Below are 25,139 nucleotides of genomic sequence, written 5' to 3' on the forward strand. Positions count from 1 at the left end.
AACAATAATGGATGGACTGAACGCAGCTTTTGTTCTGCAAAGGGCCACAAATAGGCCAAAAAGCTGTAAGCTCCATGGAGCAGGAGTCGGTCAGATATCTAAGGAGTTGTGTGTCTTCACTCTCCCAGGTGACCCTGTGGCCTGGACTGTTACCGAGTTAGCTCTAGGGCTAACAGTCCATACAAGCCTGCAAGGCATTGTTATGGCACCACGACCTGTGTTGACATCTGGAGTCCACACTGAGGATCCCTCTACCACACTCAGGTCGAATGATGATGACGCGAACTGGCAGTTCTGGCTCTAATCGCTTAGAGCACGACCAGAGAAGTCTTCATTTCGCTTATGGGTGTGCATGATGAGCGGTGATACTGCTCCGGTACTAGCCGAAGCAGCTAGTGGAATTTGGATAGGCTTCGGTCGGATCTTTGCTCTCTGCGGTGATCACTGACTAAGGTTTCCCTTCGAGACAACCACAGGTAAGCTGAATGGGTTATGGGGTTTGGGTGGCAACGATGCTAGAATGGGTTGCCTCAGCCTTTCATTGTAGCTTTTGCCCAAACACCTAACAAATACCTACACCGTATAGCCTTGGGGACACGCTGACCAGTCTTGTACAGAACAGTAAATGAAGTGTCGCAGGGACATGGCGGAAAGAAACTGCGGTTGTAGGGTATTTAGTAATAACTAAACATGAAAACAAATTATTATAACTAAAAAAATAATGAAAATTACGCTTATCTAGCATTGATTTTTTTGTTCATTCGGAAACAGTTCAAAAAGAAACAAATGTACCTGAATAAGCGCACGAAGGTGTAATTGTAGTAAAAATCGCTGTAAAATAGGACACACGATGATCATAAAATGGAAAAAGTGATCAACAAAGAATTAAAATAAAGATGACATTTTATACTCAAGGCACAATATAAGTTACAAAGTGATTAAAGAGATAAAGGCAGTTCTGGTGTGAAGAAAGGCTGTGAAACCAAAGCAAGAATCGAAGAGGCAGTTCCTGGATTGTCCATGCAGCCAGACAACAAAGTCATTGGTGGTAGAAATAGCCCAACCCTTGCTAAGGGAACGAACCGTCACACAAAAAAAAAACCAACCGAGGTTAAGCTCGCTAGGTTTACTGTCAATTTCAAGTTGATGACTACAGGAAACCAAAGAATAAATATTCCAGCACCGCACCGATTCTCTGCAGCTCAAAAAAAGTAAAGTGCAACGCCACAGTCGGGTCGAAGGAAACACCAATTTGTGCTCAAGTAGAACTACACTGTGTGTGGTGACAAACATGTTCAAAGACAATAGACGTAAAAACAGAAATAAGAGTAAAATAGAAGTTATATAAGAGAAAGAGAGAAGGAAAGGCACGGCCACATGTAAAAAAATAGAAATACATGCAAGCATTGCAACAAAGAATTTAATTTTAATCGGGTGTATTTAAATGCAAGATATGGAATTCGGAAGAGATTATAGGAGCAGTGTATAGCTGAACTATTTAAAAAGCGTACCTTAGTAGGTATATAAAGTAAGTATGAGGGCAGGGGAGGAGGGACGGGGAATTAAGATATTATGTCACTTCCTTCGACCATGCACACACGAAAAAGTGTCCCGTTACGTTCATCAGCCATGTACGCACGAAAAAATGTACCGTTACAGTAGTAGGATATAGCCGTTTCTGGGACAGGCGCAGGATCCAGGATCCGGCGGGAATCTTGGATGACGTCATCGGTGACCATCTTGGACTCAAAAATTCCCTAAAATTCCTTAAAAATGACTCAAAATGACTCAAAAATTCCCGTTTTAAGAAAAAAATTCCCGTTTTCGAGGGAAAAATTCCAGTTTCGAGGGAAAATTTCCCGTTTTATTCCTTAAAAATACCAGCAGCTAGAAATGTCCATATGTAGGCTTAAGCATCCATGTCTACAGCCTCAGATAAGCCTCTGACATCATGGATGATGACGTCACCGTTGCAATTTCCGTTATGGTCGCCATCTTTAAATTAATTATCCGATTTTAATAAAAAAAAATGTAAAATTCAATTAATAAAATTTTAATAAAAAATATTTAAAAAAAACATACATTTACGACACGGAGCTCGGAGTCCTCGGTTCGAACCCGGTGAAGGCCAAAAAAAAATTGGCGACCGATCCTTCCTCCACGGAAGTCACCTACAGACTAATTTACCACCACCAATAACAAGGTCAACTAGTATGATGTCATGTCCGCCATCTTGTCTTCGTCTGCTGGAAGCCATCATCTTGTTATCGTCTGCTAGAGTGCGCTGACGCCATGTTAGTTGAATTCTCACCCGCTAGAGTGCAGTAATCATTTATTATTGATGTGTCACCCGCCATCTTGTCATTTGGCCGCCATCTTGGAATTGTGTAATTATTTAGCTAGAAATTCGGGAAAAATTCCAAAATTCATTAAATAAACCACTAATCAATTTACATATTGATTCGGTCAGTTGCTGTCCCTGGTTCGATACTTGATCGATTCAATATAGTTTAATTTTATGTAAAAAAATAATAATTTCAATAAACCATGTTCAACATTCTTAAAGAGACTTTAAATCCTATAAACCATCATGTCCGCCGTCTTGGAAAATCGTAATTATTTAGCTATAACTCGTAAAAAAGTTCAAAAATAAGTAAATAAAATACAATCAATATACTGATTAATTAGATCGACTAAGGTCCTTGGTACGATTTAGGATGATGCAAAAAAAATTAAATATAACAACAATTCAACATAATAGTGGCAGGTTCGAGGAATTAAACACCGCAAGTTCTTTTACAAACATAATATTTATTACATAATTTCTATTCTACTACAGGATCGATCACTTACGAAAGCTAGCAAATTTATAATCAATCATTTAGTTCCGCATCGGTGTGGAATGACTAATTCTCAGCTCCAATCGGTTTATACTAGATAGAGTCCAACCAGAACCTTTACAGACATAGTCCTCCTCTTCTTGACAGAGTTTCTGGATACCGTTTTTAACAGTTTGCTTCACATCGTCAGAAATGTAAATTACTGCAGCCGATGTCTTGAATGCACACTTCCTCACTTCGTCTTCGAATGGATACTGCTTTCCATATATACAGTCTAACCACAAGTTATATTTTGATGGACCGTTTGTTGCTACATCATCAGTAAGCTTATTGATTATGTCCTCTCTGATATCATCAAGAAAAGTACAAATGTCCTTCAACTCACCGAACATATTTAGATAATAGTAGTCTTTCAACGTTCCACGAAATGCAGACTGCGCCAAGTAGAACCCATTATCATTCACTTGTAATGCACCGAGCACAGTATTAGGTTTATTTTCATGTCCAGACGTTATAGCAATCGGTTGCTGCACATTGGTTTTCTTGCTTGTACGCTTACGAGTCTCCAATCTAAAGCGAGGAGTAGAAATTTCTACAGGTAGTTTTTCAGTAGACACACGGACTTTACCGTTGCATTTTTTCACATGCCGTCGCAAACTATCAATACGTGTAAATCATTCATGACACTCATCACAGCGGAACTTTATGCGAGATGGATTCTTCTTGCATTTACTCCTCTCATGTCTTCGTGCTACATGAGAGAAAGTGAACGACATATCGCAGTAGCTGCAAGGATACCTTGCTGATGAAGACAAGCCTTTCAGACCCGATCCAGATAATGACGTTGCCGCAGTTGCGCCATCTCCAGGCATACTCTTATGAACATCAATGCATCGTTGTTGAAAAGAAAACTTTACTTTCTGCCGAATAGCAGGACCTTTGCATGTCTTCATGTGCGTTTTCATATTATCTATTCTGGCAAACTGCTTATGGCATTTCTCACAAACAATCATTTTACGATAAAGGTTCTTGACACATTCTCTCTTTTCGTGTCGTCGAGCATTGCTGTTGTTTGTGAAAATCTTGTCACAGTAACAACACCGATGTCCGTAAGTTGTTGAATCACCAGCCATTGAAGTCTCCATCGAGGCTGAAACGAAGTTCTTCGTGTTTTCCTGTGAAGCCAGCACCACCGGCATTAAATTCTCTTCTGCTGGTGGTAACACGACTGTTGAAGTCTCCTCCAGTGTTGTCAGAGGCGTTGCCGTCGGGATCTGCTCCAACATCGTCGGTGCTGACGTTAGAGTTCCTATAGACGATGGTACATCCTCCATCAAGATCGACGTTAAAGTCGGTAAAGATGCCATCGAGTTCACAAGAACAGGTAATTACGCGACTTATGCACCAGAAGAAACAAACTAGGTGATCCTTACACCGATAACGTCAGTAACAAACTGAGCATCCTGCTGTCAAGGACTCGCTTATATACATGCACAGGATGGAATAATACGCTAGTCAAATCAAGAACCATCAACAATAATACTCGAGTCAAAACTACTTTAAAAATAGAAGCCCACTCAACGAAAAAGGCAGCACATTTGGAAGCAAATTCGACATATGAAATGGACACGCAATGCACGCACCTGCAGATTTCATCACAAAGTTAACATTTAAATTTCATTCAAGCGAAATAGCAAGCCAATGTCACATCATCATATTAACATCCTATTGGTCATACTATCCTCAAAATTTCACAGTATTATAAATCACACCAGTTATAGACGGACTTATGGTTTCTAACACACAACAAATCAGTCATTTTTCTTTAATAAATTCATATTTTAAAATGCAAAATATACATGGTAAACAAAGAACCAGGTACGTAAATATTTTATATACTTTATGCACACTGTAGACGCCAAGAGCTTGAAAGTACATATGTAAGAAAGATATTTAATAAAACTCTTATTAATTGTATATTTATTCCCATTAATACACATCAGATCAAAAAAAGTAGGTTTTATTATATAAACCTCGCATTTCTTAGTTCATGTTTCATTGAGGACGTATAAATTTTCAGCGTTTCGCGAACCAAGTAGAAGTTTTAACCTATTCTTCAATAATTTGGATTTTCTCTCGATGAACAATTGGTCTCATGTGCTACGGCTTCCATCTTCTTTACATATTTGTTAGTATTAGTTTTAAAATCCACGCATCCGTGTCACTATCACAGACGCAAAGTTATCAACATCATCATCATCGTAGCTGTCATCAATATTATCATGAGCTGCATCAATATCACTCATTTTATGATGTCGTTTCCGCATTTCAGTTGTCAGAGATTTACCACAATCTATGATCTTGTGAGCTTCACATTATTCTCTATTGTTTTGTAGACATGGTTAGTTACATTCTCGTTTTCTTTAAAAGCCTGTGTGTCCAGTTTTATTATTTAATCCTTCATCCCATCATCCCAAACACAATTAAATCATTGTAGTATACAAAAAAAAAAGTTCTTTTCATTTAATCTTAGGAACCACATCATCCTTTCCACCTATAGTATAGTTTTTGAGCCCAAGAGTCTTTCAATATATACCATGCAGTGTTCTTCAAGAGATGTGGTATACTTCTAGTTCTACATACAAATCCATCCTATCATTGATTTGTTGACACATTAGAAAAAAACCTTAAAGTTAATTTTTACGTGTTTTATTAAATTATCACTTCGGCTAAAAATAATTACCACACATAGTGTGTTATTACATTTCCTTCTTCATCTGCAATGCTAAGTTCCTTGATAATAAATCCATACTGACTAGAGAAGCCTTGGAGGTTTACACATTTCGTCATGGTGGTCGAGACGAGACTAAGCCAGTAATGTACTGTCAGGTCTTAGATAATAGACGACACAATCTACCTTTTTGCAGGATGTCTCGATTATGTCCGGAGCCTCCTCGTCACAATCACTGGTCCAGTGATGACCGAAGTTGCAGACCTCTAGTTGGAAGTAACCATCCTCGGTGACGTAGTGCACACGGAGGAATCCGGCGTTACTTCCGCGTACTTTGCAGACGGATCGAACGGCATTTGCTTGAATTTGTAGCAGCAGCACTATACACACACGACTATGTGTTAACTGCTGTGTCTAGGGTGTTGACCTCAATTTATTCCGCTAGGACCACCCTCCAGTCCAGTCACATGTACCGTTGCTTCCGTTGTTGTCCCCCGCCTTGCTGGCGACCTCCAACATTCCAACACGGTGATCAACCATCCAAGCCCTAAGCATGCTAGCATTGTGTCTTGAGATCGGACCTGGACATCCAAGTTACATAGAGTACAATAGACTCTGAAATACATAATAAAGTGAAAATTGAAATAAATAACATTATACTTTGCTTAATAGTTCCAGAAGTAATGAACGCACTGCTTGACCAGTGACCGGTGTAACTAAATATTAAATATATTTTATTTTCCATTACCTTTCGTTGAATTTATTAATCATTCACTCTACGAAAAACAACTCAAGACAATATACTTGACCATCGAATTAATACAGTACCGCTAGGCCTTACATGAAAGTCTAATTATTCGATAATCTAAATAACCTATAAATCGTTCATGTACAAAGCCACACATACAGGCCAATTTTTTCTATGGACCATGAGACCGAGTCATGACAATATCAGAAGTATAGGCTAGTTATTTCAGGACCGCAGGACCTACTTCGTCTTTAGATAATTACAGTCATTTAGACCATCATGAAATTTTTATACATACTAAAGGACCAAGCAACCTTGAAAAATATTTTAGTAACACCAAGAGGTTTTGAACTAATAAATATTCAGTCACTACAAATTTTACTACGCGCAATCAACAAAACGGAAGCACCATCAACGAAAAGGCAGCACAATCAAAAAAGTCAGTACATTTGTAAACACCATCAACAAAAAAGGAAGCGCATTTTGGAAGCACCATCAACGTAAAGGCAGCACATTTTGGAAGCACAATCAATAAAGGCAGCACATTTGGAAGCACCATCAACAAAAAGGCAGCACATTTGGAAGCACCATCAACAAAAAGGAAGCACATTTTGGAAGCACCATCAACGTAAAGGCAGCACATTTGGAAGCACCATCAAAAAAGGAAGCACATTTTGGAAGCACCATCAAAAAGGCAGCACATTTGGAAGCACCATCAACAAAAAGGAAGCACATTTTGGAAGCACCATCAAAAAGGCAGCACATTTGGGAAGCACAATCAATAAAGGCAGCACATTTGGAAGCACCATCTACAAAAAGGAAGCACTTTTTGGAAGCACCATCAAAAAGGCAGCACATTTGGTAACACAAGTTACGAGAACTAAGTCTTAGTTAGAAATCAGAATGCAAGAAATAAAAACATTAAATTTTTACTTTTAATATTTAATTTATTTCTTAAGATTATACAAATAGAAGTAAAATAAGCCATTATTGTATGAAGCCAGCTTTCCTCAGTTCTTCGAGTATGAAGGATATTTCTTTTATGCACGAATAGTTTCCTGCACAAAGTGAGCCATGTAGAAGTCTTAGCCGGTCAACCAATAAGTTTGGATCTTTCCACGATGTGTAACCAATCTCTTCTACTACCAGCTCACTTGCTTGTTTATAATAAATACTTTTAATATCACAATCGTCCCAGTGATCGAAATAAGCGTTATCAGATTTTATTATTATAACACGTCGTTTCCATCGTTTCGGTCTCAGGACACCGTTACATTCTTCGATCTTGTCAGCTTTAGGTGCTTCATCACAGTCTATGCTTTTGTCAACAGCCTCAGAGTCACTGTAACAATCACTGTAGAAGGCATCCTCTTCACCCAGATTACCATATGAATTCGATATCGATGATGTCGAAGTGCCATTATCGTCTTCATACTTCCTTTTTAGGAGTCCATCATCATTTTTACAAAGTAAGAAAGATCTACTTGAATTCGGCTGGAATGTATTCTCACTTTTCACGTTAAGGATTCTTCCATTGTCTTCATTCTTCCATAAATCATCATCGACCTTCAATAAAGTTTTTCGTCGAGATCGGAAGAGCCACGAACATAATCTCTCTCAAGACAAGGAAAATTATTGTCGTAATGCAGATCACTATTCCTTAGTCTAGTAGATCCATCGTTGTACTCTGGCTTGTACGCAGGCTTAACGTTACAAGTTCTGTCATGTCTTTTTAAGCTCTCCCCCTGCGTAAACGACTTGATACATCGAACGCAACTTATCATATTGCGTAGTGGATTTTTAACACAGTCATTCTTCTGGTGTTGTCTTCCATTCTTTCTCAAGATAAATTCATTGCTGCAAAACTTACACCTGTGTCCTTTCGATACAGCGACAGACACCGAATCAGGATTCATATTAGTTACTGTGACTAATGTTAGATACAAACAGACAGTTTTCCAATTGGAACCATTACTTAAATATAATTTTTTTAATTATTTCTTAAGCGAGAGTTAAGTTATCTCATGCAAAGGTACTTGTTGTAAGTAGTTCTGCTGATGACACCACGTATTGCTTGCTGGTAAATAATATTTCTTTCTTTCATGCGGGATGCAGGATTCTCACTAACGATCGCAATAGAGGGATGACATCGCTAGACTCCAAGGAGAAGGTAGTTTGTTCTCCCAGTTAGTGTTTCTCAGATTTCTCAGGGTATATATTATTATTTGACTGAATAATGATTTTTTTTAAATTCCTTCTAATAAAAATAAAATAGAAGCACTCAGAGAAAACCATCAGGGATGATGTCGTTTATAAACATCATAAATTACCATTTTTTTAAAAAAAAAAAAGTCCAAAATTTAATCCTGCTTAAGCAAAGAGTTCACAAGCCCGCTTGTGCTAGAACTCTCATGTTGCTTAAGCAAAGGATTCACAAGCACGCTTGTGCTAGAACTCTCATGTTGCTTAAGCAAAGAGTTCACAAGCACGCTTGTGCTAGAACTCTCATGCTGCTTAAGCAAAGAGTTCACAAGCCCGCTTGTGCCAGAACTCTCATGTTATTAAGCAAAGAATTCACAAGCCCGCTTGTGCTAGAACTCTCATGTTGCTTAAGCAAATAGTTCACAAGCCCGCTTGTGCTAGAACACTCATGTTGCTTAAGCGAAGAGTTCACAAGCCCGCTTGTGCTATAACTCTCAACTACCTTCTCCTTGGAGTCTAGCGATGTCATCCCTCTATTGCGATCGTTAGTGAGAATCCTGCATCCCGCATGAAAGAAAGAAATATTATTTACCTGCAAGCAATACGTGGTGTCATCAGCAGAACTACTTACAACAAGTACCTTTGCATGAGATAACTTAACTCTCGCTTAAGAAATAATTAAAAAAATTATATTTAAGTAATGGTTCCAATTGGAAAACTGTCTGTTTGTATCTAACATTAGTCACAGTAACTAATATGAATCCTGATTCGGTGTCTGTCGCTGTATCGAAAGGACACAGGTGTAAGTTTTGCAGCAATGAATTTATCTTGAGAAAGAATGGAAGACAACACCAGAAGAATGACTGTGTTAAAAATCCACTACGCAATATGATAAGTTGCGTTCGATGTATCAAGTCGTTTACGCGGGGGGAGAGCTTAAAAAGACATGACAGAACTTGTAACGTTAAGCCTGCGTACAAGCCAGAGTACAACGATGGATCTACTAGACTAAGGAATAGTGATCTGCATTACGACAATAATTTTCCTTGTCTTGAGAGAGATTATGTTCGTGGCTCTTCCGATCTCGACGAAAAACTTTATTGAAGGTCGATGATGATTTATGGAAGAATGAAGACAATGGAAGAATCCTTAACGTGAAAAGTGAGAATACATTCCAGCCGAATTCAAGTAGATCTTTCTTACTTTGTAAAAATGATGATGGACTCCTAAAAAGGAAGTATGAAGACGATAATGGCACTTCGACATCATCGATATCGAATTCATATGGTAATCTGGGTGAAGAGGATGCCTTCTACAGTGATTGTTACAGTGACTCTGAGGCTGTTGACAAAAGCATAGACTGTGATGAAGCACCTAAAGCTGACAAGATCGAAGAATGTAACGGTGTCCTGAGACCGAAACGATGGAAACGACGTGTTATAATAATAAAATCTGATAACGCTTATTATGATCACTGGGACGATTGTGATATTAAAAGTATTAATAATAAACAAGCAAGTGAGCTGGTAGTAGAAGAGATTGGTTACACATCGTGGAAAGATCCAAACTTATTGGTTGACCGGCTAAGACTTCTACATGGCTCACTTTGTGCAGGAAACTATTCGTGCATAAAAGAAATATCTTTCATACTCGAAGAACTGAGCAAAGCTGGCTAAATACAATAATGGCTTATTTTACTTCTATTTGTATAATCTTAAGAAATAAATTAAATATTAAAAGTAAAAATTTAATGTTTTTATTTCTTGCATTCTGATTTCTAACTAAGACTTAGTTCTCGTAACTTGTGTTACCAAATGTGCTGCCTTTTTGATGGTGCTTCCAAAATGTGCTTCCTTTTTGTAGATGGTGCTTCCAAATGTGCTGCCTTTATTGATTGTGCTTCCCAAATGTGCTGCCTTTATGATGGTGCTTCCAAAATGTGCTTCCTTTTTGTTGATGGTGCTTCCAAATGTGCTGCCTTTTTGATGGTGCTTCCAAAATGTGCTTCCTTTTTTGATGGTGCTTCCAAATGTGCTGCCTTTACGTTGATGGTGCTTCCAAAATGTGCTTCCTTTTTGTTGATGGTGCTTCCAAATGTGCTGCCTTTTTGTTGATGGTGCTTCCAAATGTGCTGCCTTTATTGATTGTGCTTCCAAAATGTGCTGCCTTTACGTTGTGGTGCTTCCAAAATGCGCTTCCTTTTTTGTTGATGGTGTTTACAAATGTGCTGACTTTTTTGATTGTGCTGCCTTTTCGTTGATGGTGCTTCCGTTTTGTTGATTGCGCGTAGTAAAATATGTAGTGACTGAATATTTACTAGTTCAAAACCTCTTGGTGTTACTAAAATATTTTTCAAGGTCGCTTAATCCTTTAGTATGTATAAAAATTTCATGATGGTCTAAATGACTGTAATTATCTAAAGACGAAGAAGGTCCTGCGGTCCTGAAATGACTAGCCTATACTTCTGATATTGTCATGACTCGGTCTCATGGTCCATAGAAAAAATTGGCCTGTATGTGTGGCATTGTACATGAACGATTTATAGGTTATTTAGATTATCGAATAATTAGACTTTCATGTAAGGCATAGCAGTACTGTATTTAATTCGATGGTCAGGTATATTGTCTTGAGTTGTTTTTCGTAGAGTGAATGATTAATAAATTCCACGAAAGGTAATGGAAAATAAAATATATTTAATATTTAGTTACACCGGTCACTGGTCAAGCAGTGCGTTCATTACTTCTGGAACTATTAAGCAAAGTATAATGTTATTTATATCAATTTTCTCTTTATTATGTATTTCAGAGTATATTGTACTCTATGTAACTTGGATGTCCAGGTCCGATCTCAAGACACAATGCTAGCATGCTTAGGGCTTGGATGGTTGATCACCGTGTTGGAATGTTGGAGGTCGCCAGCAAGGCGGGGGACAACAACGGAAGCAACGGTACATGTGACTGGACTGGAGGGTGGTCCTAGCGGAATAAATTGAGGTCAACACCCTAGACACAGCAGTCAACACATAGTCGTGTGTGTATAGTGCTGCTGCTACAAATTCAAGCAAATGCCGTTCGATCCGTCTGTAAAGTACGCGCAAGTAACGCCCGGATCCGCCGTGTGCACTACGTCACCGAGGATGGTTACTTCCAACTAGAGGTCTGCAACTTCGGTCATCACTGGACCAGTGATTGTGACGAGGAGGCTCCGGACATAATCGAGACATCCTGCAAAAAGGTAGATTGTGTCGTCTATTATCTAAGACCTGACAGTACATTACCGGCTTAGTCTCGTCTCGACCACCATGACGAAATGTGTAAACCTCCAAGGCTTCTCTAGTCAGTATGGATTTATTATCAAGGAACTTAGCATTGCAGATGAAGAAGGAAATGTAATAACACACTATGTGTGGTAATTATTTTTAGCCGAAGTGATAATTTAATAAAACACGTAAAAATTAACTTTAAGGTTTTTTTCTAACGTGTCAACAAATCAATGATAGGATGGATTTGTATGTAGAACTAGAAGTATGCCACATCTCTTGAAGAACACTGCATGGTATATATTGAAAGACTCTTGGGCTCAAGAAACTATACTATAGGTGGAAAGGATGATGTGGTTCCTAAGATTAAATGAAAAGAACTTTGTTGTTTTTTTTTTCTGTATACTACAATGATTTAATTGTGTTTGGGATGATGGGATGAAGGATTAAATAATAAAACTGGACACACAGGCTTTTAAAGAAAACGAGAATGTAACTAACCATGTCTACAAAACAATAGAGAATAATGTGAAGCTCACAACATCATAGATTGTGGTAAATCTCTGACAACTGAAATGCGGAAACGACATCATAAAATGAGTGATATTGATGCAGCTCATGATAATATTGATGACAGCTACGATGATGATGATGAATATAACTTTGCGTCTGTGATAGTGACACGGATGCGTGGATTTTAAGACTAATAATAACAAATATGTAAAGAAGATGGAAGCCGTAGCACATGAGACCAATTGTTCATCGAGAGACAATCCAAATGATTGAAGAATAGGTTAAAACTTCTACTTTGTTCGCGAAATGCTGAAAATTTATACGTCCTCAATGAAACATGAACTAAGAAATGTGAGGTTTATATAATAAAACCTACTTTTTTTGATCTGATGTGTATTAATGGGAATAAATATACAATTTAATATCAGTTTTATTAAATATCTTTCTTACATATGTACTTTCAAGCTCTTGGCGTCTACAGTGTGCATAAAGTATATAACATATTTATGTACCTGGTTCTTCGTTTACAATGTATATTTTGCTTTTTAAAATATGAATTTATTAAAGAAAAATGACTGATTTGTTGTGTGTTAGAAACCATAAGTCCGTCTATAACTGGTGTGATTTATAATACTGTGAAATTTTGAGGATAGTATGACCAATAGGATGTTAATATGATGATGTGACATTGGCTTGCTATTTCGCTTGAATGAAATTTAAATGTTAACTTTATGATGAAATCTGCAGGTGCGTGCATTGCGTGTCCATTTCATATGTCGAATTTGCTTCCAAATATGCTGCCTTTTTCGTTGAGTGGGCTTCTATTTTTAAAGTAGTTTTGACTTCAGTATTATTGTTGATGGTTCTTGATTTGACTAGCGTATTATTCCATCCTGTGCATGTATATAAGCGAGTCCTTGACAGCAGGATGCTCAGTTTGTTACTGACGTTATCGGTGTAAGGATCACCTAGTTTGTTTCTTCTGGTGCATAAGACGCGTAATTACCTGTTCTTGTGAACTCGATGGCATCTTTACCAACTTTAACGTCGAACTTGATGGAGGATGTACAATCGTCTATAGGAACTCTAACGTCAGCGCCGACGATGTTGGAGCAGATCCCGACGGCAACGCCTCTGACAACACTGGAGGAGACTTCAACAGTCGTGGTACCACCAGCAGAAGAGAATTTAATGCCGGTGGTGCTGGCTTCACAGGAAAACACGACGAACTTCGTTTCAGCCTCGATGGAGACTTAAATGGCTGGTGATTCAACAACTAACTGACATCGGTGTTGTTACTGTGACAATATTTTCATAAACAACAGCAATGCTCGACGACACGAAAAGAGAGAATGTGTCAAGAACCTTTATCGTAAAATGATTGTTTGTGAGAAATGCCATAAGCAGTTTGCCAGAAAAGATAATATGAAAACGCACATGAAGACATGCAAAGGTCCTGCTGTTCGGCAGAAAGTAAAGGTTTCTATTCAACAACGATGCATTGATGTTCATAAGAGTATGCCTGGAGATGGCGCAACTGCGGCAACGTCAGTATCTGGATCGGGTCTGAAAGGCTTGTGTTCATCAGCAAGGTATCCTTGCAGCTACTGCGATATGTCGTTCACTTTTTCTCATGTAGCACGAAGACATGAGAGGAGTAAATGCAAGAAGAATCCATCTCGCATAAAGTTACGCTGTGATGAGTGTCATGAATGGTTTACACGTATTGATAGTTTGCGACGGCATGTGAAAAAATGCAACGGAAAAGTCCGTGTGTCTACTGAAGAACTACCTGTAGAAATTTCGACTCCTCGCTTTAGATTGGAGACTCGTAAGCGTACAAGCAAGAAAACCAATGTGCAGCAACCGATTGCTATAACGTCTGGACATGAAAATAAACCTAATACTGTGCTCGGTGCATTACAAGTGAATGATAATGGGTTCTACTTGGCGCAGTCTGCATTTCGTGGAACGTTGAAAGACTACTATTATCTAAATACATTCGGTGAGTTGAAGGACATTTGTACTTTTCTTGATGATATCAGAGAGGACATAATCAATCAGCTTACTGATGATGTAGCAAATAAAGGTCCATCAAAATATAACTTGTGGTTGGACTGTATATATGGAAAGCTGTATCCATTCGAAGACGAAGTGAGGAAGTGTGCATTCAAGACATCGGCTGCAGTAATTTACAATTCTGACGATGTGAATCAAACTGTTAAAAACGGTATCCAGAAACTCTGTCAAGAAGAGGAGGACTATGTCTGTAAAGGTTCTGGTTGGACTCTATCTAGTATAAACCGATTGGAGCTGAGAATTAGTCATTTCACACTGATGCGGAACTAAATGATTGATTATAAATTTGCTAGCTTTCGTAAGTGATCGATCCTGTAGTAGAATAGAAATTATGTAATAAATATTATGTTTGTAAAAGAACTTGCGGTGTTTAATTCCTCGATCCTGCCACTATAATGTTGAATTGTTATTATATTTAATTTTTTTTTGAATCATCCTAAATCGTACCAAGGACCTTAGTCGATCTAATTAATCAGTATATTGATTGTATTTTATTTACTTATTTTTGAACTTTTTCACGAAATATAGCTAAATATTTACGAATTTCCAAGACGGCGGACATGATGGTTTATAGGATTTAAAGTCTCTTTAAGAATGTTGAACATGGTTTATTGAAATTATTATTTTTTTACATAAAATTAAACTATATTGAATCGATCAAGTATCGAACCAGGGACAGCAACTGACCGAATCAATATGTAAATTGATTAGTGGTTTATTTAATGAATTTTGGAATTTTTCCCGAATTTCTAGCTAAATAATTACACAATTCCAAGATGGCGGCCAAATGACAAGATGGCGGGTGACACATCAATAATAAATGATTACTGCACTCTAGCGGGTGAGAATTCAACTAACATGGCGTCAGTGCACTCTAGCAGACGATTACAAGATGATGGCTTCCAGCAGACGAAGACAAGATGGCGGACATGACATCATACTAGTTGACCTTGTTATTGGTGGTGGTAGGTTAGTCTGTAGGTGACTTCTGTGGAGGAAGGATCGGTCGCCAATTTTTTTTTGGCCCTCACCGGGTTCGAACCGAGGACTCCGAGCTCCGTGTCGTAAATGTATGTTTTTTTTAAATATTTTTTATTAAAATTTTATTAATTGAATTTTAATTTTTTTTTTTTAAATCGGATAGTAAATTTAAAGATGGCGACCATAACGGAAATTGCAACGGTGACGTCATCATCCATGATGACGTCAGAGGCTTATCTGAGGCTGTAGACATGGATGCTTAAGCCTACATATGGACATTTCTAGCTGCTGGTATTTTTAAGGAATAAAACGGGAAATTTTCCCTCGAAACGGGAATTTTTCCCTCGAAAACGGGAATTTTTTTCTTAAAACGGGAATTTTTGAGTCATTTTGAGTCATTTTTAAGGAATTTTAGGGAATTTTTGAGTCCAAGATGGTCACCGATGACGTCATCCAAGATTCCCGCCGGATCCTGGATCCTGCGCCTGTCCCAGAAACGGCTATATCCTACTACTGTAACGGGACATTTTTTCGTGCGTACATGGCTGATGAACGTAACGGGAAACTTTTTTGTGTGTGCATGGTCGAAGGAAGTGACATAATCCCTTAATCCCCCTCCCTCCTCCCCTGCCCTCATACATACTTTATATACCTACTTACCTGCAGTGCTGAATATCAAATTAAATTTATTATGTTTTAATGTTTAGGTGGGTATAATCGTACCTAGTTATCTGACGATGAGCATATTAAATACGAAAAAATAACCACGTTTTACATAAGTGGTATACAATTGACGATTCGGGGACTGTCTTAAGGATTTGAAGCTATGAGCCAATCCGCCATTTTGGAATGTGACCGTGCATCTAATTTGGTGTCACACTCCAAAAATGTTCAAAAATGACTTAAAAATTTCTCAAAAAAATCTTGAGCAGCCAAAATTTCTAGGAAAGGGGCAATATTCCTCATAAAGGGGCAATATACTTTAGAGACAGACAATATTCTTTAGAGAAGGGCAAGTGTCCTCAGAAGTCCTACCACAGGTCAAAACATTTACCTTGACCTTAAATTTGAACTTGACCTTTGACATTGACCTTGATCTATGACCTCGACCCAGTGGCCATCTTTGATTCTGTAATATTGCACTTTTCGTTAAGGTCGCAATCTTGGATTCTAGATCATTGCACTTTTAGATAGTCACTATCTTAGTTTCTAGAAAGTTGCACTTTTCGTTACGGTTTCCATATTCACCATATCATGAAAATCGGTAATTATTGATTAATAATTCAGAATATAATTTAAAAATCACCAAACATCGTCTATTAATGAAATGATTGAGTCTATATATTTTCGTCCTTAGTTCGATTCTCGGCCAAAGGTAAAAGTAACTAAAGCTTTAAACAAATTTATATTCTGTATTCCATAGAGTTTACTTACCATTCTATCGAGGACATTCCATGCCAGATATTACAGATTTGTATAAAATTTTCTTCATGCTATCTTCAGACAAATATAAGATCCCCTAATTTTTTTTTCATTTTTTGACTGTTGGCTCTATTTTTGAATTTTAAGTCCTTAAAATTTTCCCTCTGTTTTGTGGAATTTTTTTAATCCGTAAACAAATTCGATTGACACATTTTGCTTCAACTTACATTTGTAATAATAGTTATCAATGTAGAATCGTGAAATTCACCATACTTATTCACAAGTTTATGTCGATTTGAAATTTAACTCGTAAAATGTAATTGAATGCTTAGAATATCGTGCAATTTATGTTGGAGGTGGAAACAATTAATTAACAAAACTGAAGCTGAAAGACATCACCAAAAATGTATCGATGACACATTTGATACTCATTCTGTTGTCATGCTCTTGCCTTCAGGAAATTGTATATTGCTTTAAAAAATGCATGGAGTGAATGTTTTCTTCATACATAACAAGGATAATGCGGAGAACATGAACCGAAGTCTAACCGGGAATAACCAGGAACATACGGCGAAAACTATCAAAATATTGCCAGGAATAACTAACAGCAAACAGAGAAAACCAATCGAAGGTCTTGAAGAATCCAGCTCAGTAAATGTTATAGTCAGACTAATAAAATATAAAGTTCTTATTTGCACAATACATGTATTAATATGCTTAGCATATATAAATATATTACAAATGTACAAATGCATAAAACATATATATATATTCTTCTACGAATACACCGATTTTCATCCCGATGTAAATTTCCCAAGTCATGCCCTCTTCTTGTTAGTACCAGAAAGCTGCGACACATTAAACTATGTTATTGGTATCGTTCAATGACCTCTATTATAATATCAAACTATATGAATTATATTGACTAAAACAATAAACACAGACGGGTCGCCTCACCTGCCGACCGCCTTGTCGCGGACGGACCCAGCCAGCACAGTGGTGGCCGCCAGTCCTCCGAAGGCCACGGCCAGATCCTTCACGGTCCTCGTGTCGGGCTCCAGCCACACGCTCACTGCCATGTTGGCGATGGCGATGTCGTCGTCTCTCCTCCTCGCCTGCTTGTAGGCGCGGAAGTACTGATTCTGAAACATTATTTAGTGCTGCAAGTACAACCCAGGAACTAGCCTGCACAGCTAGTAGAGGTTGGCTAGGTCCGAGACTGGACCACACGTAATCTGCCCGAGTGAGGGATCCCATGGTGAGAGCGATGGGATTGGGCAGGTGCCGCTCAGTGTGTTTTTTTTTAGAGTTCATTTGCTACAACTGGCGGTAAGCTGAATGGATACGATGATGCCAGGATAGATATCAGGCTTTCGACACAGTCTTTTTCCTACCTCCTCCAGATCGCGATAAAATCGCGTTACTAATTCACTAAGGCTCTTGGGAGCATCGTAACGCCTGTGTTGTCCCAACCCTGGGAATATTTTTATAGTATAGTCATGATAAAATAAGTGGCACCGAAATGACGAAGAACCATACTGAATTACTACAAATATGTATAGTCATTCGAAGTAAAGACTAACATTAACCTTACAGATTAAACAATCCAGTAACGAAAATCAAATGTGTATCTCTGGTTACAATTAACTAACTTCCACGAGTATTCCATTAAAACATATATACTTGGAATTAAAAATACCAACATGTGTGTGGAGGAGTAAATGCAGAATTTAATTTCAGCTGTGTGGAGAGGGTGGGGCTAAGATGGAGGAGGGGAGAGGTAATAGAACCACTTACATTGCTGTTTTTTTTTAATTCTTTCCTTTTGTTGTGAAATGTTTATATTATTTTAAGATATCGGAAGAATGAGGGTGTATATCCTCCAAATCTCCCTTTCCTTCACAAACCTCTGCTTGTGTGACAATATCATCATGTTTACTTGAATTAAAATGAATAACATATGCTAAAATTAAGCCAATACAATACAATTATATTTTAAAAAAAATATATTTAAATGATTGACACGGTCAGTTCCTACTATTCCTTCAGACAATCTATTGTTGAGGTTCCTATTGACTACCATCTTACAACCATACAAAAATTTGAAACACCTTGAACATTAGAACTAACAATTTTCTTCAGAAACACTTTCATGTCTTGAGTATGATGTATGTAGTTTAATTAAAAGTGCAGATCACAGACAAATACAAATATTTAAAAAAATCGTTATCAATATATCTGAACTGGTTTGAAGGACTGCTTGCACACTGATCTGCTACTTCAAATCTGTGCAATGCAGAAAAGAAGTGCCTCAAGCTGTAAGAATTATATAGTTCCACCTTCTTGTGAGCTGTCAGAGTAATCTGTATCCGCCTCCTTGTACAATTCCGAGAAATAAGAAGCCAGAGCTGTCAGAAGTGTCTAATTCTACACACTTTGGCGATGCAAAGAGATTAGGGACCTGGAGCTGTTAGTCGTATATACTTCTATGAACTTGTGTGATGCAGAGATATTAGGGGTCTGGGACTGTCAGATGTGTCTACTTCTACATAGTTGTGAGCAGATTAGGGGCTGGGGGCGGATTTATAAAATAGTTTCACTTCATATATAAAAATAATAAACTGGGCTGTCTAAATGATATAGTTCAATTTTCTTGGGCCACTTAGAGAGATTTTGAGCCAGTTAGTCAAAATGATCTAGATCCACATTGTGTTATGCAGAGAAATTAGGAGCCAGAGCAGTTCGAATTGTTCACAATCATCAAACTTGTGCAATAAAGAGAGCTTATGGGGTTTGGGGATAACAGGATTATTAAGTTCGACTTCATTGTACGATTCAGTGTGCCAAGTGCTGTCAAAATTATCTACTTCAACATATTTGTGCAATAAAGAGAGATAACAAGCCAGGGGTTGTTTAATTTTATAGTTACACTTCCTTTACAGAAGTAGAGAAATTTGGATCCAAGCTGTCAGAATAATATAAATACACCTGATTGTATAATGAAAAGTGATTATGAGCTGGGGTGTCAGACTGATGTAGATCTACCTCCTTGTGTGATACAGAAAGATTAGGGGCGTGAGGCAGGCAGAATTATATAGTTCTACCTTCTTGTGCTATGCAGAATTATATAGATCCACTTGTGTGATGCTGATTAGGGGCTGGGGGCGGTCTTATTTATATAGTTTCACTTCTTAGTAGAAAGATAAACTTGGCTGTTTAAATGATACAGTTCGATTTTCTTGTGCCACTTAGAAATATTTTGAGCCAGTTAGAATGATCCAGATCCACCTTGTGTGATGCAGAGAAATTAGGAGCCAGAACATTTAGAATTATTCACAATCACGTTCAATAACACATTACAAAAATATTGAGAGTATTCTTTCATCTGACCAGTTCGAAATAAAAAAAATCACATGGCCCTGCCTCATATCTAGACAAGGAAAGTAATCACTTCGAAATTGTAATTATTTAGACCATGAGTACCATCCATACAAACACATTCAGGACCATGTATTTCCAGCATTACACATTGTGCACTGTTATGTATTATTGAGACGAAATATTCTTTACGAAGCAGTGGGTGTTCTTCTCCCTGTTGTTTGTACATCAGAACACATACGCTGTCACTTTCATTCGTTTCATTTACCCTTTTAGTGACACTTGTCCAATCGTCTGCATGCCTCATTACAATCAAACCCAAGTTATATGCTTACTTAATATCCTGCAAGTCATTCTTTGTCAGTAAATGTGGTTTGGATAATGATGTTTCACAAACGGAATCACGAACTCCACCTTTGATAGTATCTGGGGCAATACTGACCGGAAGTTTTAATGCCAGTGCCTCGCGATCTTTTTTCTGAATTCGTAAATGACCTGGTTCACAGTGGTGACCAACGTGGGTGAAACAGAAATAAACTTTACACTTTCCATCTACCATTGAGGTCACCTGCATACCAGCTGGACACCTACCATTAATTTTGCAGCTGCCTTGCATCTTGACGTGTTATTGCCCAGTGCTTTTCGTGGTGGAATAACTAGAACGGTTACATCGGTATGAGAATAGTTTCGACCCATCATTATGCCTTTTCGCCCCCATGGCTCCAACATATAATCTATATGTTCTTTTCTCTCTCTCATCAAGATATGAAATCTGAAAACGAACTGAATTCTTATGTTATGTAACAGTATCAATGTCGTGCACAGTACGAAAATGATCAATCATGGTTGTCTTATTTTCAGAAGTAAAGTCAAAATGCTGCAATTTACATATTTTGTACCGATTGATGGCGCATCCAAGTAGCTAGAGTGAATTTCGCGCTGATGCCTTCGAAGTTTTGAAAGATGTGGAAATTGTTTTTCACATAGTTAATACTGATGTGAACCTTCAGTTTGAGATTTTCTTTGTCTTGGGATGAAATTAATTTCAGAATGACATTAAGTCATATGTCTGCGCAAACTACTGTTAATTTAACATTGTCACTACAGTCAGAACATGAAAAGGTGTTATTTCGGGAATGTTTATTCATAGAGAAAGCCAGAAAGAGTTAACTATGTCATTACGTCAACAACATTTGAAACAAACTATGTCTATTCACAGAAAAACCCAGAAAAAAATCAACTTTGTCTTGGTTTTCTATTTGTCAACAGCATTTAAAAACAAACTTTATTTCGCGATATTACAACACAAATAAATATTATAAATAAAGACGAAAACTCACATATTCCCGCTAAAAAAACCTTATGTAGACTAACCTCCCCTCCCCTCAAACTTTAATTCAACAACTTTGTTTTTCTTTTTTCTTGGGGATCCGCGCTCACCCCAAGCCCTCAGAACCCGTTGTGCTTCTCTACACCCCGGTGGCTTGTCGCGTATGCGCAGGAAGAATCTGGCTCATTGTACGATCCCGTCTTTAGTGCTGGTGTTTAGCAAGAGCGCGAACCGTTCATTATCGGCCAGTTACCATAGCAACCCGTCTAAAGATAGTCGCGAGCCACAGTTGTTTTATACTTTTTTGTTCGGACTGTTGCAATTAAATTCTCTGGCCATATGATTATGAGCCGAGTAGTTGGAAATAGGGGGTTCAAGAACAGGCGGAGGATCGAGGATCCGGCGGCCATCTTGGATGACGTCATCTAATCCGTATGCTAATCCATGCTAATCCGTATGCTAATCTATGCTAATCTATGCTAATCCATGCCAATCTATGCTAATCCATGCCAATCTATGCTAATCCATGCCAATCTATGCCAATCAGTATGCCAATCTATGCCAATTCGTATGCCAATCTATGCCAATACGTATGCCAATCTATGCCAATTCGTATGCCAATCTATGCTAATCCATATGTTAATCCATGCTAATCCATATGCTAATCCATGCTAATCCATCCGCCATTTTATATTTCTAGAAATTTCCACCAACTTCGAATCGTGACGTCACCGTTGCACTTTTCGTCACGGCCGCCATCTTGGATTAGAATTTTTTTTTTCGAACTTTTGAAATTCGATGTAATCATCAGCCGCCATCTTGTTTCGTCTGCTGGTGGCCGCCATCTTGTTTTCGTCTGCTGGTGGCCGCCATCTTGTTTTCGTCTGCTGGAGGCAGCCATCTTGTGACGTCATATAGTTCTGTTGGTCGCCACCAGATAGCAGCAGGGATTATTTTATTTTAACTAAAATATTTTCAGTGCCGAGGCTGGGATTCGATCCATGGGACGTGAAAACGTCCAGGATGTCGTGGTTACGAGGCGGACACCTTGACCACTAGACCACGAGACCAATTGGGATATGGTGGAATAAATAATCTATATATGCTACGTACTGACGGCAAGTTTATGATAAATGGGGGAGGAGGGTGTTTTTGCCTTCCTTAATGCATACCTAAGGCCCCACATTTTAAATTAAAATTATTATACAGCCGCCATCTTTAATTCCAGCACAGACTACCAGATGGCGCTAAATTCAAAAATTAGTTACCAGAGGCGCCGCCATCTTGGTTCTCAAGTTGGCTGGTAGATGTCGCTAGTATCGCGCGCCAAATTCAAAAATTAGTTACCAGAGGCGCCGCCATCTTGGTTCTCAAGTTGGCTGGTAGATGTCGCTAGTATCGCGCGCCAAATTCAAAAATTAGTTGCCAGAGACGCCGCCATCTTGGTTCTCAAGTTGGCTGGTAGATGTCGCTAGTATCGCGCGCCAAATTCAAAAATTAGTTGCCAGAGGCGCCGCCATCTTGGTTCTCAAGTTGGCTGGTAGATGTCGCTAGTATCGCGCGCCAAATTCAAAAATTAGTTGCCAGAGGCGCCGCCATCTTGGTTCTCAAGTTGGCTGGTAGATGGCGCCACCGTCGCCATATTTTAGTTCATACAATCGATACCAGATGACGCCACCATCGCCATCTTTAGTTCCTAGTGTTGCTACCAGAGTGTGCCACCATCGCCATCTTTAATTCTTAAAGTTACCGCCGGAGCGCGCCACCATCGCCATCTTTAATTCATAAAGTCGCTACCGGATGGCACCACTGTCGGCCATCTTTAATTCAAGGTATTGTCGCCGGATGGTGCCAAGTTTGAATTTAAAAACCTACAAGTGTTATGCAATGTGTAACCAGTCGAGATAAGTTTGGAACCTGTAGCCATATTATTATTAATTAATAATGTATGTTTATTAAATATGATAGAGTATTTATAAAATATTGGTGTTGTGTAGAGACTCTCTCTTCTTCTCGTAGTGGCGGAAGACATCTCGAAGGTAGTGTTAGAATTTATGTATTAAAGCAATCACTCTAGCTGAGGAGACTAATAACTTATAGTTACAATTCAATAATAGCGGCAATTAAATGTTTTGAAATTAAAGCAAACAACGTAAATGTTAAACACATATTTATTTAAATCTTATTACAAACAGCAAGGGGTAAGAACAATCGATGATTTACAAGAAGTAAATAACGAGTAATAAAATCACATAATATTCACACACTACACATCATAGTGACAAAGGCAACATTAACTCGAGACCCAATACCTAAATATTAAGCATAACTACAAGTTACATAGAGTAGAATAAACTCTGAAATACATATTAAAGAGAAAATTGATATAAATAACATTATACTTTGCTCAATAGTTCCAGAAGTAATGAACGTACAGCTACACGGGCAATCTCAACAGTTCTTTCATCACTAGTGTTTTCTGTGGAACATACTTGAGTGGTGTCTTCACTGATCGGACCTAGATGACTGAGATCTCGGGTTCGACTCTTGCGAGATGTAGGAAGGCGAAGCTGACGCCGGCGTTTAGGCTGGACTGCTACTGATGTAGTAGGTGCTGGCGATGTAGCACCCATCTGGGTACAGGCAGTTGATGTCTGTACTGGCGAAGTCTGGCCACATGCAGATGCTGGTGGTGACCGAATAGCTGGTAGGTTGAATGCATGTGCGAAAACCTCTTCAGGTGTTGCAGGGAGAACTGTATCGTCTCTCATCATATTCACACTACAATGTCCATAGCCCAGACAGTTGATAACTTCTAGAGGTGTATCTTGAGGTCCTGGGTTTGAAACCTGTTTCACGTGAAACACAGCGTCACATCTCTCCGAAAAATGTTTTAAAACCCCGTCGATAGACTCACTGTAATCAACAGTACCTAGACCGGGCGTTACACTGGAGTATATCATGTTCGGTTGAAAGTTAGACATCTTGGTTAACTACTTCTGCTGTAGGTCCTTACACCACCACAGTTTCAGCTCGACTGCCATCGCACGAGGCGAGGGTCGTATTTAAAAATATATGTATCACTTGGATAAATATGTCTGTTATGCAATTCCATAGAGTAGAGCATTTATTAGAACAGTCCATTGTTAAAATTGTTTTCAGTTGTATACTATACTCTATGAGATGTTAATTGCTGATTCACTTACGTTTATAAAGTTAGACGTTAGATTTGCTCCTAGCATGAGATGCGATGTCCGTGCTGGTCTCCCCACAATTGATGGAGGTGACGGTCTCTCTTTGATTGATGTAGGAGGTGATTGACGAGATGCAATTGGCAGTGGTTCGACAGCGATGATTGGTGGTAACATTGGTTCACGAGCAGGTTGAATTGTAGGTACATCTCTAAAAACTTGATGTGCGGACTCTATTGGCGAACGATCACGCTCAGGGGATCGTCCCCACGGCTCTTCACGTGACCAGCGTCGCCCATGTTGTCTGCAGTACTCGATTTCAAACCAATTGTGTAGAAATGTTTCCTCATCCTCTGCTTCACTTGGTATGTCCTCTAAGGGTATGGTCCTAATACATTCAAACGTATTCCGCCACAAGCTGTTGAAGTCATTGTCATGGCGTGAAGACATAATAACAACCGCACG

The 25,139-nt window shown here is 38.5% G+C and overlaps 1 protein-coding gene across 2 annotated transcripts in view; it reads right to left on the reverse strand.

The window, feature by feature from the left end:
* Window positions 1-25,139, reverse strand: part of LOC134541170 (xanthine dehydrogenase) — a 228,666-nt gene that overhangs the window by 83,740 nt on the left and 119,787 nt on the right. For both annotated transcript variants that reach the window (XM_063384399.1, XM_063384400.1), the window contains exon 11: window positions 17,733-17,917. In XM_063384399.1, the coding sequence (XP_063240469.1) occupies window positions 17,733-17,917 (185 nt within the window). The remainder of the gene's footprint in view (window positions 1-17,732; window positions 17,918-25,139) is intronic.

This window comes from Bacillus rossius, chromosome 18, assembly GCF_032445375.1.
Source record: "Bacillus rossius redtenbacheri isolate Brsri chromosome 18, Brsri_v3, whole genome shotgun sequence".
Lineage (NCBI taxonomy): Eukaryota > Metazoa > Arthropoda > Insecta > Phasmatodea > Bacillidae > Bacillus > Bacillus rossius.